At 35.1% G+C, this 19,342-nt stretch overlaps 4 protein-coding genes across 5 annotated transcripts; 2 read left to right on the forward strand and 2 right to left on the reverse strand.

Annotated features, from left to right (window-relative positions):
* The first annotated feature begins 1,681 nt into the window (after window positions 1–1,681).
* LOC110628320 (probable sugar phosphate/phosphate translocator At1g12500) lies at window positions 1,682–5,230 on the forward strand. 2 transcript variants are annotated; one of them, XR_006350473.1, is made up of 2 exons: window positions 1,682–3,087; window positions 4,953–5,230. XR_006350473.1 is itself a non-coding variant. In XM_021774935.2 (1 exon), the coding sequence occupies exon 1, from the start codon at window positions 1,940–1,942 to the stop codon at window positions 3,023–3,025; it is 1,086 nt and encodes a 361-aa protein (XP_021630627.1). In that variant the 5' UTR covers window positions 1,682–1,939; the 3' UTR covers window positions 3,026–3,415. The 2 variants fall into 2 exon arrangements, 1 of the variants encoding a protein (XP_021630627.1); XM_021774935.2 differs by lacking the exon at window positions 4,953–5,230 and having other exon boundaries at window positions 1,682–3,415.
* A 1,374-nt stretch (window positions 5,231–6,604) lies between these two features.
* LOC110609434 (blue copper protein 1a) lies at window positions 6,605–8,103 on the reverse strand. Its single transcript, XM_021749006.2, has 2 exons — window positions 7,226–8,103; window positions 6,605–7,126 (listed from the first exon to the last, which is right to left on the reverse strand). Exons 1-2 carry the CDS (start codon window positions 7,386–7,388, stop codon window positions 6,783–6,785), a joined length of 507 nt encoding a protein of 168 aa, XP_021604698.1. The 5' UTR covers window positions 7,389–8,103; the 3' UTR covers window positions 6,605–6,782.
* Window positions 8,104–8,136: 33 nt separating this feature from the next.
* Window positions 8,137–10,219, forward strand: LOC110601186 (guard cell S-type anion channel SLAC1). The gene is given in 10 exon segments (XM_021738236.2): window positions 8,137–8,314; window positions 8,317–8,429; window positions 8,432–8,503; window positions 8,538–8,564; window positions 8,566–8,763; window positions 8,971–9,052; window positions 9,055–9,075; window positions 9,078–9,335; window positions 9,338–9,735; window positions 9,863–10,219. Coding segments are annotated over 10 exon segments (1,482 nt in total). The 5' UTR covers window positions 8,137–8,223; the 3' UTR covers window positions 10,085–10,219.
* A 1,131-nt stretch (window positions 10,220–11,350) lies between these two features.
* On the reverse strand, window positions 11,351–15,310 carry LOC110618163 (Golgi apparatus membrane protein TVP38). Its single transcript, XM_021761248.2, has 4 exons — window positions 14,809–15,310; window positions 13,395–13,631; window positions 13,085–13,302; window positions 11,351–11,955 (listed from the first exon to the last, which is right to left on the reverse strand). The coding sequence occupies exons 1-4, from the start codon at window positions 15,088–15,090 to the stop codon at window positions 11,781–11,783; spliced, it is 912 nt and encodes a 303-aa protein (XP_021616940.1). The 5' UTR covers window positions 15,091–15,310; the 3' UTR covers window positions 11,351–11,780.
* Window positions 15,311–19,342: the final 4,032 nt, after the last annotated feature.

Consider the following 19,342-nt stretch of genomic DNA (forward strand, 5'->3'; position numbering starts at 1 on the left):
AATATATTAATAATATTTTAATATATTTTTTAAAATAAATAAATTAACCAATAAGTTTCTCATAATATTAATAATAAATTTTCTAAGAGTATAACAATATAAATGCTAAATTGTTAGGTTGGCGGTGCAATATAAATTATAAAAAAAAATAGTTGATACCGTAAAAAATAATATCATTAAAGTAATATAATAATTTAATATAATATTTATTATAAAAATTTATTTTTTTAAATTAAATTATGTAATTTATTAACTATACAAATAATATTTCAATTTCATTTTTTTTTAATTTAAATAATCTACTTTATTATCCATAAAAATAATACTTAATTTATATTTAGGATTTTTTAAATTTAAATTATCTAATCTAGTATTATTAAATTTATATTTTTGAAATTAAATTATTTTTTTAATTTAAATAGTACATAAAACTAATGAATTAATAAAACATTATTCATAAAATATATAAATAAATTAAAATTAAGTGAGATAATTATTTTTTAATAATAAAAATAGTGTATAAAACTAAATTATGCAATGAGTGAATAATTCTTTTAAAAATTTATGTATTGAAGTTAAAGTTTTAAAAATAAAAAATAAATTTTTAGATTAAAAAAATTAAAGAATAGAAGGAACCAAATAAAATGAACAATTTTAAATAACATAAATGTTAAAAGCGAATAAGAATTTATTCGATAAAAAAAATTAAATAGTTTAATTTTATAAATAAAATATTTTAATTGAATAATTTTAGAATAAAAATTAATTAATAAATCTTTTAAATATATAAAAATTTAATAATAATTTTTTTAATTATAAATAATTTTAAATAATTTAAAAAATTTTAGAGGGACCATACCCCTTAACCAACGTTGACTCCGTCTCTTAATGTTCCAAATCATTTTGTTTTAAAAATGAAATAATAAATTTATTGAATTTAATGTAAAATTTAAATATTTTTATCAAATCACACATTAAGTGGTTTGGTGTTGAAACTTGTCACGTGACAAGTGACCCATGAAATCGTTGATTTCGTTGAAGTATTAAGCTATTGGAAAGTTTCTAAATTGAGTGTGATTTTCTTTTGAATGTGTTTTTTGCATGCACTACAGGACATCATATCCTTAGTAAAATAACTAACTTGTCTATTTAATCAAATAAAAAAGATTTTTTCTTCTTATTAATAATCACTAATAAAAATAATTATAATACTCAAAATTTTAAATTCACGTGTATCTGAATAAATTTAAAAAATTTTAAATTCTATTCTTTTAATTTTCATATCAAAAAAAATATATTTAAATTCTCATAATATATAGTCTTTACTATTTACAGCGTTAATAATATATTGGTAATGTTTGTTTTGAATTTTATGAAACTATAAAAAATAAATAAACAATAGAAAACATATTTATGACTAAATAGAACATTAAATTATTTTAAAATTAAAGAACACTCATTTTACAATTTTAAAAACAAAATTAGTGTGCTTTTTTTTTTTTTGAAAAAAATAGAATACTGCCTGCGGTTCTGACAAAAAATGACGCGGTAATAAAAACACGGTAAAATCTAGTCAGACCTCAGTCAGCTCTAACATTTAAAAAAAAAAACAAAAAGTAAGCGTACCCATTACCGACACTCTGACTATAACATTGAGCTCGCTTCACGAGGAATCTAATGATTTTTACTCTCCTTCTATACTCTCTCTCTAATCCAACGGCTAATATCCTTTTCCCATGCCAAATCTGAATCTCCACCGTCCAATCAGATCCATACACCTCCCATCCCTTACAGCACACAAAATATCATCATCCTCATCCCCCTCAGATCTAAACCAAAACACAGACGCACTCTTTGCTGGCGCTCTCTCTCTCTAGGCAACCCGCAATTTGGTGAGAGAGGAGTTTTTTCAATTGCCCATTTTGTTCCTTTGCCGGAGATGGTGGAGGCACAGACATGGACTACGAGGAGAATGAGCAACCCAAGGCTGGATGCCAACTCCACCACCGTGGCTACCACCACTGACCAAGTTCTTGACATTCCGGCTACCCCACCTGGTGATGTACGGAATAATGCTTACTCCCCCGTCGGATCATATTTCTCTCCTAATATTTCAACGGCTATGATTATTGCTTCATGGTACTTCTCCAACATTGGCGTTCTGCTCCTCAACAAGTACCTCCTTAGCTTCTATGGCTACCGCTTCCCAATATTCCTAACAATGCTGCACATGATTTCTTGCGCTTGTTATAGCTATGTGGCTATAAAGTTTCTCGAAATAGTGCCATTGCAGCATATTTTATCCAGGAGGCAGTTCTTAAAGATCTTTGCTTTAAGTGCAATTTTCTGTTTCTCTGTGGTTTGTGGTAATACTTCCTTGAGGTACTTGCCGGTGTCGTTCAACCAAGCTATCGGAGCAACGACCCCATTTTTCACTGCCATTTTTGCTTTCATAATAACCTGCAAGAAGGAATCTGCAGAGGTTTATGGTGCGCTTTTGCCTGTCGTTTTTGGAATCGTTTTGGCTAGTAATAGTGAGCCGCTGTTTCACTTATTTGGGTTCTTGGTTTGTGTTGGTTCTACTGCTGGGCGTGCTTTGAAGTCCGTGGTTCAAGGGATCTTATTAACCTCAGAAGCTGAGAAGCTCCACTCTATGAATTTGTTGCTCTATATGGCACCAATGGCTGCTTTGATTTTGTTACCATTTACCCTTTACATAGAAGGGAATGTTGCAGCAATTACAATGGAGAAAGCGAGACTGGATCCCTTTATTGCGTTCTTGTTAATTGGGAATGCGACGGTGGCTTATTTGGTGAATTTGACAAATTTTTTGGTGACCAAGCACACAAGTGCTCTGACTTTGCAAGTGCTAGGCAATGCCAAGGCTGCAGTCGCTGCTGTTGTTTCGGTCTTGATCTTTAGGAATCCGGTGACTGTGATGGGTATGACGGGATTCGCAGTTACGATCATGGGGGTGGTGCTTTACAGCGAGGCAAAGAAGAGATCCAAGGTTACAACCCATTGAAGATATTAGATGATAAACCAAAAAAAAAAGATTCATTTTGATTGCCACAAACACTGGTGCAGGTTCTTTCTTCTCCTTTTGCTTTATTACTTTCGCTTTAATGTTGAAGAAAGAAGAGAATTTGGATAAAATTTGATTGTACAGCACAGTGGAACAAATGGGAAAGAGTTATGCCCTTTTCCTCCTCTTCTTCTTATCATAATTTTTTTTTTTGGCTTTGAATTGTTACTGTTGGGATGGTTATATAGAAAATTTCTCTATAACTTTCCCTGTGTGTAACCTTATATATTGAATTCGCTGCAACTGGAACACAAAACGAACTGATGCATATATTGATTTTGATTTGTTTTTATTGGAGGGAGAACAAAGTTCTCTCTTTTTATTTGTCAATCTTATCATCTGTTGCTATATTAGCCTTGATCTTCAAATTTGTTGTTCTCTTTCGTTTTTGTATCTCTATGTTTGTCATGAATCTATGATTGTATCTGTTCATTTCTGGTTGTGGAGGTATTTTGTCTTGCTGCCCTCAGCTAAACTAGCAAAATCCATGTTTTGGCTGCTTTACTCGATCCAATATTTGGGTCAGAAAATTCCACCTTATAAACTTCTTTTAAACAGAGGAGGAGGAGGGATGAAGCTGTGATGCCCTTGGTTGTTACATTAGCCTTGCATTTATTTGTGATTTTTGGTTATATCTATAATTTCATGTTGATAATTCATATCTTGAAGACATCCATATCAGCCTGCTGGCAAACTACTGGATAAGCACGCTGCTGCCTAGTGATCTATTCAGTCGCTTTCAGTGAAAAACATTAGAACTTTCGAGTGTTGACGTCTCTGTTCATATTCACATGCTTGTATGATTCTGAATTCTTTAAGAAAGTGATTTGATGTTGAGCAAGTAACTGTAACAAGCTTTTCCTTCAAAATTTTACAACCACGCTGCTGGTATATGAATACAATAGCTTGTCTAATTCTTCAGACGAGTTTTAATCCCTGTCTGTCATTGTTTCAAGATTCTTTCTTCAATCCGCCATGATCATGACTGAGTAATACCAAGATTCCATCTGGGTAGCCATGCACAGTAAATAGTTTAGCTCTCCGGTGGGAATGATATGACCATAATTGAAAGTTTCATGAGAAATTGTGTCCAACTCGAGCTCTGCTCATTTGCATGACTGATTAAGTGAGGATTATGTTTTTAAGGAAAATGCAGCAGGTGCGTGTTGGGTCAGTTAAGCAGATTGAAAGCGACCGACTTTAACATGAATGTGAGACACAGAGTTAGTTGTGAAGTTGCCTTGTTGTCTGTGGCAACAACCGTATATTGCCACGTAACTGATAAGTAGTTGTTCCATTTAGTTAACTTTGTGGGCAGCATCATTTGTTATACTTGCTTCAATTTGATGGTTGTTACAACTTCCTTCTCAACTTACTTAGCTTAGCATTTTAGAGTATGGTTAAAAGTCTTGGCTCAATTCTAGTAGTCATCCTCAGGTGATTGGAGTCGAGCCAAGACTTTGAAAGCTTGAGGTTTGGTTATTGGACTATCATGCAATTTAACCAATTTCGCCAACTTTTACCACCAAATCTGCATCAAGATGAATTTCGGCTGCTTAAGGGATTTTAAAAAGGAGTCGAGAATCGTGGGTTTTGACATTTCTAATTGGGCAATTAGGCCGGCGAAGGTGGGGTGGCTGGCATTCAAATGAGTGACTGATACCATGTACATCCAACAGATTTTTCCACCCTCATATCCCTTCTTCGTTGCCAATTGGAGTGAATATATAATTTGAGGACTGACCTTTATACAAAAATTCAAGGGTTTAATAATTCTATTTTCATAGAGGCTATGTATTAAATAATAATAAAAAATTTAAAATATCAAATTACATATTTGTTCTTAATGGACTGTTGTTTTATGCAGCTAAGACGGAGATGCAAGCTTGATTTCTGTCTCGGCTATTGGATGTCATTTCGAGAATCTTCACTCCTCGAACTCCCAGTCTATCTCAATTCCATAAGAGCCTCTGTAGATTTTCAGTTACGGTAAATAACCAAAAAACGAACCAAGGCTCTACTGCTAACCAGTCTTCTATCCCTACTCCTCCCTTATACCACCGCCTCTACTCAAACCCATGTGTAGGTACCAAAGAATATTTAGCAAAGCACCAAAGTGCCATATTCTCCTTAACCCCTTGGCCAATGAAGACAGGGGCGGAGGGAGGGTACGGCAAGGGGCACGTGCCGTACCGGCGACCGAAAAATGCTTTGAAGGAGAATGAAGGTGCCACAGCAGTGCGCAGCGGTGCCCTACCAGAAGAAAGCTCCTCCCTCCGCCCCTAAATGAAGAGATTAGTCTTCTGCAGTGGTAAACTTGTATGACATGGTAATATTACTTTCTGTCTCATTATTTTTATTATTATTTTTTATTATCTTAAAATTATTATCTATTTTCTTTTTTTAAACTATATTAACATATAAATAAACTATTAACATGAATTAAAAATAAAAAATTTCTCTCTCCTCTTGTTTATCTTCCATTTTTATTCACTTTCCTTTCCTTTCTCCACCTATAATTCAAAAAATTATTGATTTTCTCTTTTCCCTTATTATTTCTCTTCCAAAAATACACAATTTTATTTTTTAATATATATAAAAAAACAAATTATTTAGTTATCTAGAATTAATATAATTACCCATAACAAAAAAGTATATAAATTTCAGGTAATTAGAGTAATTTCTTCTTTTCTTCTTGAATTAGCACTCTTATGCATTAATTTAAAAAAAAAAACAGTTAAATGCAATGTCTCCTTTGTATATTATTTTTTTAATAAATTCAATGGAATATAATTTATTTATTACCCTTTAAGTGATACTTAATAAATAATATTATTACTCATAGAATTTTATTTTGTTATTTTAAATATAAAAGTGTTAAATGATATTTAAACCAGCGAACAAACAACTTCTTTTATATAAATTATTATCTAAAAAATATTTATTATTATTTAAAATAAAATTATAAAATCTTTTAGAATGAATTTAAAAATAAAATATTAAATTATATATTAAATTATTAAAATAAATTAATGAATAATTAATCAGTTGCATTAGTAAATAGAAAATAACAAAATAAAAGAGAGAGAAAAAAACAAATTAGAAAATAGATGATAAGAAAGAAAAAAAAAAAATTTTTTATTGATAAACCTGAAAACTGTAGTAGATAAAAAGAAGTTTAGTAAAATTAAAATTTGAGAAGTTTTAAGAAAAAATTTAAAATTGACTGATTAAACTGAAAAATATTTTAAAATTGAGTGATTTTTTGTGAAAATTACCATTTCTTTGTTGTATGGATTGGGCTGCTAGTGGCCTGGGCTTGTTGTATTTTCTCTTTTCTTTTGGACTAGTGGGATCTAAATTTATCTACTATGTATTCGGGTACGTTATTTCCCTTGAACTTTGGCCTCTTAACGAATGACCTTATTTTTGAAAAAAAAAATAATAATTCTCATGGTTTTTATTTTTATTTTTCCCTTTTATTTTTTAATATATCATATCTACGAGATTTTTAAGAAAAATATTTTTTAGAAGAGAACAGTTTACATACTCCTGCGTCTTCTTCTTCTGTAAAATGAAAATTTAAAAAAAAAAAAGTATAACCTGCAGAAGTCTACAACAATATATTCTTCAATTTTCTACCTCTATAGTGAAAATTAAAATAATAAATAAAAACAACACAACATAATTCTTTTGGCTAAACCATGACAATTCCAGGAATTCCAGCAATGGCAACAGCAATCCACCCACCACATCCTGATAAACCAGTCCTGCCTGTTGCTACTGCAGCAGATACTGGAGAAGGTGAAGGTGAAGCCGTCGGAGATCCCAACTCAGCCAACACAGTTATGGTAAGTCTCATGTTCCCGGACTTGCAATGATTACCCATACTACAAATGTACCATTTCTTGCCCGGAGATGTGAGTGTGAGGGTATCTTCTCCGGTGGTCAAGGCCTCAGTTCCAGCAGGTGCCTCGCATTTTTCGAATCCAGTTCCATTAACTCTCACCACATTGTGTACTCCTGGTGGGTACCTAAAGACTGCACAAGCAAAAGCAAGTTAAGGGCACTCGACTATATAACCGATCAATAAAAAAATATCATATTTGCAAAAATCTCTATAGTTATGAAAACTTTTACCAAGTTTGTCTCCAACATGGAATTCCTTTCCATAAGCCCAAGCTTGATAATCAAAGTTGGTGGTCCATCCTGTCTCATCACCAATCATGAATTCTGTAGCCAAAATTGAAGGGGCAAATACAGCTGCAATGGCAATGACGATGCATATCTTGGAAGAAGCCATTGCAATTTTTCTTTTTCTCTCTGTAAATATTGATTTTCTTGATGAGATGTTCTGTATAACTCGATTGATATTCAGTGCTCTTTGCCCTGCCTATTTATAGAGTTGAGTGATCACTCAAAACCAAATTGAATCTAATTAACGAATATAGCATATGGGTCCGGCTGGAGGCGGCACTGCCCAATGGCGCAATGGAAGTGCTCCACAGAAATGGTAGCATCATATTAACGCACGAACCGTTCAACTAGAGTGCAAATGCTGGATAGAAACGACGTCGTTGATATGTATGTAGATTATTAGTCACTGTTGTTCTAATTCTTGTGGGTAAATGAATAAGATAAACTTTGATGGAGAAACAATTACGGGTAAGGTTCTCTTTCATTTCACGACCACCGATGGGTTTTATTTTCCTCTGGCAGCAAACTGATACATTAGTGAAAGAAAACGAGAAAATTGCAGCTGGTTCAAGCAACTCAGAGCCACAATTTTGTCGAATCATTTGAAGGACACGTGAAATATTGAAAGTTAAGCTTATTTTTCTTGTTTTTAGGTGCAGGATTTAGTTAATCTGTATCGATACTAGAGGCTCTATAACAAATTTTTTATTTTCCATCACGAGAAATCCCTCCAAAGATTATCTACTTTTTTCCAAGAAAGTATGGTTTCCATTTCATGTGCCAAACAAAACCCGCAAACCTGATCTTCCTTTCACACTTCTCGTGATGTCCCTTGAGCATCTGGGCACAAAAGGAAGCATGCATTATATTTATATGTCATGTAAGCAGCAACACATTAAGAACTTGGATTTCTTCTAGTTTGATTCTTTGGAAGAAGCATAATGGAGAGTAGAGCAAGACCAACTTCTAATTCTCTTGAAATCCATTTTGTGGATATCCATGAAGCATTGCACGAGGAAGAAGAAGGACGAGAAAAGAATGGCAGACAAAAAGAGGTGTGAATAGACAGTTTCAAGTTAGAGAGGCAAAGAGACCCAATAGGAGTTTTAGCAGGCAAGTTTCGCTAGAGACAGGATTCACAGCTCTCAATATAATAGAGAATCCAAGGCTAAAGATGAGACAAGGGCTCTTCCAAGAAGTGGACGTAGTTTTGGAGGATTGATTCAATTAATAGAGTTTTTTTTTTCTTTTTAACAGAACAATTAATAGAGTTAATATTGGAGAAACAAGGAGATCTTAGTATCTTCAAGACCAAAGCGACTCTGAATAAGAAAAATTCTTTAATGCCCGGAAAAAAGGAGAAAGAAATGGAGTCTCAGAGATTTGATGGTTCTAATGGACATGATGACCCTGTTAATGAAGGAGTTCATGCTGGGAGATACTTTGCTACTCCCAGAGGACCAGAGCTAGACCAGATCAAGGTGTACAGACTCATCTCATATTTGAAACTTAATTTACATAGAGTCCTACATATTTAATAGTCTTCTTCTTCTAGTATTTTGCAAGCCATGAGCCTTTTTGATATCTTTCAATTATCTTCAACTTTACCTGTGACTACAACTGAAGATGCCATAGAAAGTCATTAGCTCTGTCAACTATGTTTCTCTACATATTTTGCTGTGCGGGAGTATGAAGACATTCTCCTTCCAAAATATGAGAAATGGCCCTTCCTTCTTTGATTCCCAATTGGTCGTTTTGGCATTTGTCTTGGCTAAGTAGCCAAGTTTTCCTATGGCTACCAAATTTCTCCACTTTACACTATTCGTCAACATTGCTCTCTGGCTCTTAGCTGTAACTGTCCTATTCTCAGTTTCCATCACCTATATTCTCAAATGCATATTCTATTTTGTAGCTGTTAGAAGAGAGTATTTTCACTCACTTCGTGTCAACTTCTTCTTTGCCCCATGGGTTGTGTGCATGTTCCTGGCTATTAGTGCACCTCCCTTGCTAGCTCCAGCAAAGTTGCACCCTGCCCTTTGGTGCACCTTCATGGGCTCGAGCTCAAGATCTATGGCCAATGGCTTTCCGGTGGAAAGAGACGGCTTTGCAAGGTAGCTAATCCATCTTCACGTCTTTCTGTAGTTGGAAATTTTTTGGGGGCAATTTTAGCTGCTAAAGTGGGGTGGATTAAAGCAGCTAAGTTCTTGTGGGCAATTGGCTTTGCACATTAAATTGTGGTGTTTGTGACGTTGTATCAAAGGTTGTCCACAAGCAAAGCATTGCCCAAGGAACTGCATCCTGTGTATTCTATGTTCATTACAGCACCATCTGCAGCAAGTATTGCATGGGAAACTATTTATGGCGAGTTTGATGGGTTGTCAAGGACTTGCTACTTCATTGGATTGTTCCTCTATATTTCTCTAGCTGTACGTATCAGCTTCTTCACGAGACCTATCCCTCTCTTAATTCTTTACTCTCCTGGTTAAGTTAGAGGCTAGCTTATTCTCAAGTGTAGAGGAATCTAAGCTGTAAACGAGAGCAACAGAGTACTTTAGTTTCAAACAGATCCAACAACTTCACAGGTGCTCAGTGGCATAGTGGCCTTACACATTCCGCTTGACAACAGTATCAGTTGCAACCATCAAATATGCAGAGCAAGTGCCTGGTGTGCCAAGCAAGGTGCTTGCACTTTCGCTTTCTTTCATGTCATCAAAGATGGTATCTTTACTTTTTGTGTCGACCTTTTTCCATGTCTTCGTTTGGCATACATTATTCCCCAATGATCTTACTAATAAAAAGTAAATTTCACCATTTATTATTGATGCAAAAACTAAGTGATTGTCTGTGCTCGTACACATGATGCACATGCTATGTTGTAAAATTTGCCATTATATTATGTTCTGTCTGCCATTTTATGCCTCCATGGAATAGTTGACGAGTGTGATAGGTTTACCTGAATGGTTAATAAAACTCGAAAAAATTTATATAATCTATTCATCGTAGATCTCTTTATAAAAAAATAAATGCGATTAACTTTTTTATATTTTAAATTGATGATAAACCGAATTTAATTAATAATTTTTCATGGAAGATCATGTTAAATAAAATATAAAATTTCTATGATTTTAGTAGTTGTGTGACATAATTTCTTAATCGTTGTATGATTTAATTCCAGTTATATATACAAGCCTAACTCCTTGTCTAATGCTTTATGTCATCAGTTAAATTTCAAATCAATAAATATTCTTTTCAGTTTTAAATTGCTTTTGCTTTTTCTTTTTTACTGATAAAAGATCAATGTTGACCCCTCAAAAATAATTTTCTTTTACAATCATTTGTACCTCGATGATCGCCTAACTCACACTTTCGAGTTTTCAATCTAATAGATATATCTGAAGGAATCTAATAGATATATCTAAAGGACACTCTATTTTAGTCTGTCCAGATTAATTTGACTGCAATTTGGGTAGATCTATTTCACTAGATATGGCCATCTTAATTTGGGTTGAATTTTTCTTGTGGGTCAAAGGAAACAAGGTCAGCCTGTTTGAGCACCTTACTCTGCCTTGATTGGACTCTTTGGTCAAATTAGTTTTTGAATAACCTTTTTTTTATTACACAAAATAACCAAGCGATCATACAACTTACAGAAAATCTCATGGATGACAATTATAAATTTAATATTATACCAAGAACTTATTATTTTATGAAATTTATTTTTCTTTTTCTACATAATTATAGTTACATATTGAAAAATTACATATATTATTATTTTATTCTCTTAACAGATGATTTATTGTTGTATACAACATTTTTAATAAAATAATTTTAATTTTAAGTACGCAGAACAAAAAAAAATCTGGAATTGGATGTAAAAACAATAATTAAAAAGAAAAATGAGGCTCAGATAAGTACTCAGTTTCAGCACACGGAGAAGCGAATGAAAAAGCACAGAAGATGGGGACATGACAAATAAGTTTTGTGTCCCAACAGTACCATGCGGGCCAAGTTATAGCATTTTGGCTTAACAATGGCAAGAGTACAAGAATAATCAACAGCACAAACGTGGCATAGACTTGCCTTTACATTTAATTTTAAGGAAAAAAAAAAAAAAAGGCATAAGCTTCAAAATTATAAAATATATGTCAATACATTAGTGAGTAATAACTTTATATATTTCATTTACAAGCAATTCCTTTCAAAATTCCAATTTAACCATTTCAAGCCAAATTTTTCAATCATATACATAATAACAATTGAAAGAAATGCAGACCTAAAGAAGTGAGGAAGAGATAAATGGGGGGTAAGAAAAAGAAGACTATGTTAGATGTGTCATCTTCGACCCATGTCCGTTTAGCACCATTGAAATTCTCATGCTATAACACCTTCAATGGATGAAGTTGTTCAATAAAATACAACCTCATCCACTCTGATCACGCTTCTATAAAATATTAAGTGAGCCAGATATCATTTCCCTGACTCAAACTATATTCAGAAGCTATGACAGTAGAGGTTCGTCTTGCAATACCTTGAGCTTGCTCTTTGCATACACGGTAAAGACAATAGTGGTGATCACTGTTACGCAGAAACCAATGACATTGAAAACAATTTGTTGAGCTGAAAGGGAGTGTCCATCATCTGAAGCATCTGCCAAGGTCTGTATAAGGATCCCACTGCAATAAATCAAAGAATATGAGTTCAGGAACAAGTAACAAATATGTATGTTTTGCCAAACAACCATATTCAATAATCCTGTCAAGCGAGTTGATGGGCTAGCTACTTCGCATAAAAGTAACATAGTAGTGATGAAGATTGAATTTATCATGCAAAGAAAGAAAAATGGAACATCAACAAGTCATTTACTACAAGAAAGATAGACAAGCGATACACACACAGAGAGTATCTGACAATAAAAATGTTTCATGTGTCAGTAGAACTTTTCTTACATAATTTGCTACTATTGGAAGTGAATGTGAATGCCAAGTTCAAGTTATCTGGGAAAGTTGCCAGAGAGGCAAATTGGAATTGAAGCAAATGATCTAAGGAAAGAATGAGTTAAGACAGTAGCAAGAAACTAGCTAAGAAAGGTGATCTAGTTGTATCTACTAGAATGATGCAGTTGTTCCTTGTACAGATGATTTTACACGTTAAAGCCTAGAACAAGCCTAAAGTCAGCCACAAAGCCCAAAAATCAGTTTTCTCTCTGCCAAATGAGAATTTATGACATGACTGCAACAAGGTAATGAGAACCCCAAGTATCTAGCTGAAGTTAACCCATTTGCGATTAAAATATTGGATTTAGTCTTAGCAACTATCTAGGAAGTCATTTCATTAATGAGTTTTTATCAGGTGAGGGCAAGGGCAGAGGGTAACACCAAACAAGGTAATGCACAAAAAAGTTTCAATCTGCATATTCAACAGAATACATACAACAATCAAAACCTACCCTGCAAGACACATGCTCTTTATGCAAAAAAAATGTACCTTCTAAAATCATTATATGCCCTCAATATGCATGAATGATGTCAAGCCATACTTGAGCAACGTGACTGAGTAATTTAAGCAATCATAACATCCAAAAATTATACCCATGTAATCTTCCCACCTCCAAAAGGAACTTACAGGAAGGCAAAAAGTTGAAAAAAGTAAATATGTGCCAACACCCAGGAGTAAGCATGCAACATATTGAAAAGCCAGACGGACAAATTATAGTCGAATTCTATATTTAAGGTGCACACTAAACACAAGCATATAAGTTTCTTCAATTAAAAAAGGAAGGCATTGATAGAGCAGCGCTCTTACGTGTAGATTGCAACAAAAATCTCCGGCACCACTCCTACTAATGATCCTAAGATGTAAGGACCATACTTAACATTTGTGGCAACAGCACAATAATTATATAAAATATATGGAAATGGAGAAATCCTGATTAACGTTACAGCTCGAAATTGATGAAACCAGTTTCCTTCACCAGCTGCTCTCAAAATGGCAGCTTTTTTTGGATATTTTTCTAACCACCCCTGTATCAAGGATTGGGAAAATACATTAGGCACATAAAATTTAGAAAAAAGAGTAAATAATTAAACATGAAAACTCGGTGCAAGATTAATACTTCAATTTTATGAAGGAATAATGAGCCAATGAAATATGGAAGTGATACACCCACAGCTGCTGCAGATATAATTAACAGAAATCCAAAGCCATAACCAAATGTCATCCCAGCTACCCACATAGAAGGACTAGATGGTAAAAGTAGGGTGGGGAACAATGCCACAGAAGAAAAGACCAGAAGTGCCAGAACAGGAGTGCTAAATGTTGTTGTCTCCCAATGAATGATAGGGATGAGCTCCTGAAAATTTATCAACCAAAAAATGACCAGCTTTAGATATGCATGAATATCCAATAAATGATTAGCTGGTTTTAGATTAGTGAATCCATGCTAACCAATTTAATCATATTCGTAAGTCCTAAAACCATGCATCTATGTTAAATCATCAAAGGGCACAAGGAAAATGAAGCACCAGAAACATGCCCAAAATCGTAAATTTGGAAAAGTACTATAGCAATATCCACAGACTGATTCTGATTTGAAACAACAGAAAAATTGGTATGCGACAATTCCAAGAGGTACTATACATATCCAGTAATACAACATATATCAAAATAACAACTATCGGATGCAACTTCTTCACAAATCACAATTATCCATTACATGTGTTTACACATAACAGAAAACAACAATGCCCTTAAATAGACTCATAAAACCTCAATGAAACGTAAAAAATAATAATAATAAATAAAATAACAACGTTGCTCAATTTAACCAATCCCAGAACTGAGAATGAACCCTGAACATATAAATAACATCAACCATATGACCAGCTTTATCCATAAAGGCTTATATATATTTGAGAGAAATGATAACCAGCATCAGAAAGAACAGAAGCAAACAATAAATCATATTAAAATGTATAACTACAAACATAAAAACATACAAGAATTTCATATCCTTTAAGGAAAGAAATAAAAACTGGCATTTTCCAATTGTCGAGCAACTCAACAAAACCCATAACAAAAAGCATACAAACTCAACTCTTACAAAACCTGCATAATACAACTATAAAGAAAAGGACCCAAGTTCATTGAAGAACTAGCCTTGTTTAACAATTTTATATGGACAAAAGATCACTAGCAATATCCTCCAATATAGGGAACTGCAATAAGATTGGCCAAATTAAAGAACAAGACCATCTCATTCATGAAAAGCACCAATAACAGCACTAGCTACATGTTACTAAAAGAATTATGAAAATCACAATCAATAAACCCATGCCATCTACAGATTACGGAATCCACAAAATGCATAAAGTGAAATAATCTTATCATGAGAAAGACCACAGCCAATTTCCAGAAATGCAACACATCCCGAAAAAACATCAAATGAAAAGCACAATCAACGAACTCAAATCACAAACAGGCATTATTTCAACCCAAAAAGCATTATAAAAATAATTATCAAAACCAACCTTGTCCATGAAAAATGGACCAACCCATTTGAGGAAAACAGCAGCCAATAATCCCAAACAAGTAAACAACAAAGCCAATTTGACCCAATACCATACCACCGACCCTCTCCATCTCCAGAGACAAAAACTAGACCCTTCTGTTGCTGCAATAACCCCACATTCCTCCACCTCACAATCTCTCAATTTCACAAAGTCCCCTTCGCTATCACCTTCATCATCAATATGAGCCTCTAGACTCATCCTCAGCTCTGGCACCAATCTATCTTCATCAGAATATGTCATCTTATGAAAACAAAAATCCTAATGAACAGAAGAGAAATAAAGCTCGTATTCTGTTTGGTTCCTGAGAAAACCAGCGAGGGAAACCCTCAATGCATGGTCCTTGTGGGAAACAAACAGAATGGACGAAGCGAAGACCGCAGATGAAAACAGACAATCAATGAAGCATTTAGAAGCCAAGGCAAGAGATTAAAAAAAGCAGAGATTTCTGTTTCGCGAAATTCCTTTTTTTAAAAAAAAAAAAAAAACAGCGAAATTCTTATTTAATTCATTAAACTAATTAAATATTCCATTATAATATTCCTTTATTCTTATTTACGATTCTGCCAAGTAAAAACGACGACGTTTTTCCTCTCCTTTTTTTAAAGATGGCGTGACGGGAGTGTGTGCGGTGGTGACGTGGAGTTGAGGCGTGAATGTTGTCGTGACTTCGCCGTCACGGTAAGCATTGGAGTCACTGAGTGAATTACCGAGTAACGAGTTAATCCTTGTTCAACTCGGCTGTTTTTATCGCTTTAACGTTTAGTATTAGATATTAGCTTCGGTTGCTTTAAGAAATAAGGCTTGTCTGACGATTGTTTGAGGATAACACGGGACAACGCAATCAAAATATGACACGTTTAGATACATAAAAGCTGGCATCCACAGAGTGCAAGCATTTAAGAAAGGATGAGATTAACTTCCACAACCGTAATGGGAAACAAAATTTAGTGGCATTTCTGTTTTAAAAAATTGCTAAGAGAAGCATATAACGATAAATAAAGTCTTTAAATTCTATTTATTAAAAGTTAATGGATTCTAAATTTTAAAAAATAAATTATATCATTAAAAAATATTTTTTATAAAAAATAATTTATAAATATAAATTATTTTTCGGGAGTCCTAAAATTTATAAAATTAGGTAAAATAACATGGGGCAATTATTTTTGCTTAATTAATTTTTGTTAATTGAAAATGATAATGATATCAATTATGTAGTCTTAATCATTTGCCAATAATAACAAGAATTAAAGACAAAACGAGGAAATGCTGAAATGAATAATTTTTACCAATCGTGTGTGTACATCACAATTTAAATAAGTATTAAATACTATTTCTGGAAAAATAAATAAATAATATGAATATAGTGATTGAAATATTAACAATTTATATTCTATGGATTACAAGTTAATACAATTTAATAATTTTTTCATTTAACTTATTATCATCGAGAGATATTTATTCTTAAAATATAATATTAAAAAATAGTATTATTTTATTTTAATTTTTATAAAATAAAATTGAACGAATAAAATCAGCTTACCACTAAATTAAATATATGAATGCTCTTAGTTCTTTTATATATTTTAAAAGCTTTTTATCCATTTTTACCATAAGTAATTTGTTTACATTATCGTGATTTTAATTTTTTAAACCTTTTCATCTATTTTTTACCAAAAACTAAGTAATTTGTTTATTTTCACAAAAAATGATAAATTAATGTTTTCAAAAAATTGATTAATATCTTATTGATTATTTTTATAAAGAAATAACTAAAAATCAGAAATTTATTTTTTTTTATGCTTTAAAAAAATTATCTAACATCTACTTGAAAGTTAAAATATTTTATTTTTTTATACATATTTTCTCTTAAGGATGATTTTTTAATTAATTTGTAAATTTTTATTATATTTAATGAAATATATGAAACAATATGAAAATGATAATAACATATATTATAAATAAAATAATACATTATTTTATTTATTATTAATATATATAATAAATTAATTATATAATTTAAAATTTTATATTGAAGATGGCACAAATAATCTTTGATGATCTGAGATCCAGAAAAATAGGGTTTTATAAGGGTTCTGTAAACTTAGCAAAAATTTAGGCCTAGAGGAGGGCAACCCTCCTTTTATCTGTTTTCTTTTGTCCGCTAGTGACGTATGACAAACTGTCTATCATTGGGCCACCTGTCCCTGCCATGTTGATTCGGACGTACGAGAATATCATATCCCTGCCCCATGTGTAACGAACCCTGATTCTCCCCGGGCATGCGTGTGGATGGACCCACAAGACAGATGGGTTGATCTCCTTCCTGGTTCCGGGCTGGGCCGGAAGATAAGATTAAAGCGGGGCCCAGAGGGGATCTGCTTGAGGGGCTATGAAGGCTGGGACGGCCTGGTTGAGAAATTCAGATGGAGCCCGGTCTCAAGGCTTGAGCGGACTGGATCTGGTTTGCGTGGGAGGCATGAGGGTCTCCAGGTGATGGGCTATTGTCATGGGCCTGGCCCCAGACCGGGGTGAAGAAACCTAGTGGTCATCAATTGCCCTTTTACCTTCTCGTCAGTTATTGTCCGACTGATGAGGGGGTAAATACCGAGAGTAATAATGACCACGCCGCCCAATGGACAAAACTGCTCAAAACATATTTTCGGCTCTTCACTGTTTCAAATTTCATTTCCTGTCAGTCTCCTCAGAACGTTTGCTCTTCTCTGCTCTACTGCTCTCTTTGCTTTCCTCTGCTCGTCATCGCTTTTCAGGTACGCCTCTTCTTCTACCATGGATAGTTTTAGCCTCCCCGATGTCGTTAACCTAGAGTCTAGCATCACCCCGTCCAATATTAGGAGTTTCATCTCCAAGGAATACCTGGATACCCCTCTTTTTCACATCCGGCCTCCTTACCGGAATGAGAGGATCGTTCTCCTTGATCCTTCTCCCCCTGGCCTAGTCGACCCTCAAAGAGACGTCAGTCTAGTCTTCTTCATCAAGTAGAGGGAGTATGGTTTGTCTTTTCCCTTTTCTCCTTCTTCAACGAGATCTTCCGGTATTTCGAGATTACCCCTCGAATGCTAACCCTTAACTCTATTCTTTTCATGTCTTCCTTTGAATCTGTGTGTCTGAGCTGGGGGTTCACACCCACGGTTCATCTGTTCGTTAGCTTCTTCAGGCTGGTTAAGGCGAGCCAAAAATTTTACTACTTTGCCCCTCGCGGAGGGCTGTCCATTTTCACGGGTTATAAGGACTTCATTAAGGGCTGGGTAGAGGGATTTTTGGTGGTAGAGTTGAAGAACCAGACGGGGTTGGCTTGGGAGCTCGATCTCCCCTGAGAGGATGTCTCTCTAGGCTGCAATGACCTGCCCCAACTGAGCCTTACCGACCAGGTCGGATTCCTTCGACTGACTTCTGTGGAGAAGAAGTATGACGTCGAAAAGTGCTTGTTCGCGTCCAACCTTCGGGATATTAAGGGCGCGGGTACCTTATTTCATTTATTTGTTTTGCTTTATTTTTTCGTTTTTTGTTGAGGATTGCTCTTGATTTGCCATGGTTTTAGATTTTTGCAGCTTCCAAGGTGAATATGGACCAAATCAAGCCTCCCAAGAATCTTGTACTGTCTCGGGAGAGCATGAACGTTGCTCTGGATGCCCTCCTGGCTGGGCAATCTGTGGGGGAGGCTACCCAAAGGGTGGCCGAAGTTATTTCTTCCAGGTCGGTTACCCGACCTCCTCTTCCCCCGGTCTCTTCTCAGGCTCCCAGACCGAGCTCCCGACGTAGCAAGTCGTCTCGGCCCTCCAGCCGCAGCAGATCGAGCTCGGCTCGCCAGTCCTCTCAAGCCCCCCGACCTCGACGCGCTTCTACTGAGAGGACGGAAGAGGTTCCAAGAGTTATTTCTAAAGTGATTGAGGACACCGGGCTGGCGAGGATGGATCCTGTCTTTCCTCCTATGGGGGCATTTGAGGCAGGGTTTGGGGTTTCCGCTATTGAAGAGAGGGCTTTGAAAGGAGGAGCGGAGGTCATCCTTGTGGATGAGGGTGATCAAGGAGTTGATATTGAGGGCACTCCTATCATCGAGAGGGCTGAGTCTGAGCTCGCGGATGAAGTCCTTCCTCAGAGGGAGTCGTTGGTTGCCTCGGAGGGCATGGCAAAGGGAGCTGGGAGCAAGCGTCCTTCTCTCTCCGACTCTCCTGTCCCAATTCCAAAGAGACCTCGGGCCTCCGGACGTATTGCCCCAGCTCTGCCTCCGCTTGAGAAAAAGAAGGCCTCGGTGGTGCCTCTGCTCTCTGCCTCTGATATTGACATCCTCAACACAGAGGACATCACCCATCAATTACCCGCGAGCGTGGTTGCAGAAATAATTCAAGAGCAGATGTTCGGTGGAGTCACGGAGGCTTTGGATCCTCGCCTGCTGGGTCTCTCTGGTCTCTTGGCCAGCTCCACTCGAGAACAGGTGGCCTTCCGGGCTCAATCCAGAGATCGGCTTGGGGAT

This window comes from Manihot esculenta, chromosome 1 (assembly GCF_001659605.2).
Source record: "Manihot esculenta cultivar AM560-2 chromosome 1, M.esculenta_v8, whole genome shotgun sequence".
Taxonomy (NCBI): Eukaryota; Viridiplantae; Streptophyta; class Magnoliopsida; order Malpighiales; family Euphorbiaceae; genus Manihot; species Manihot esculenta.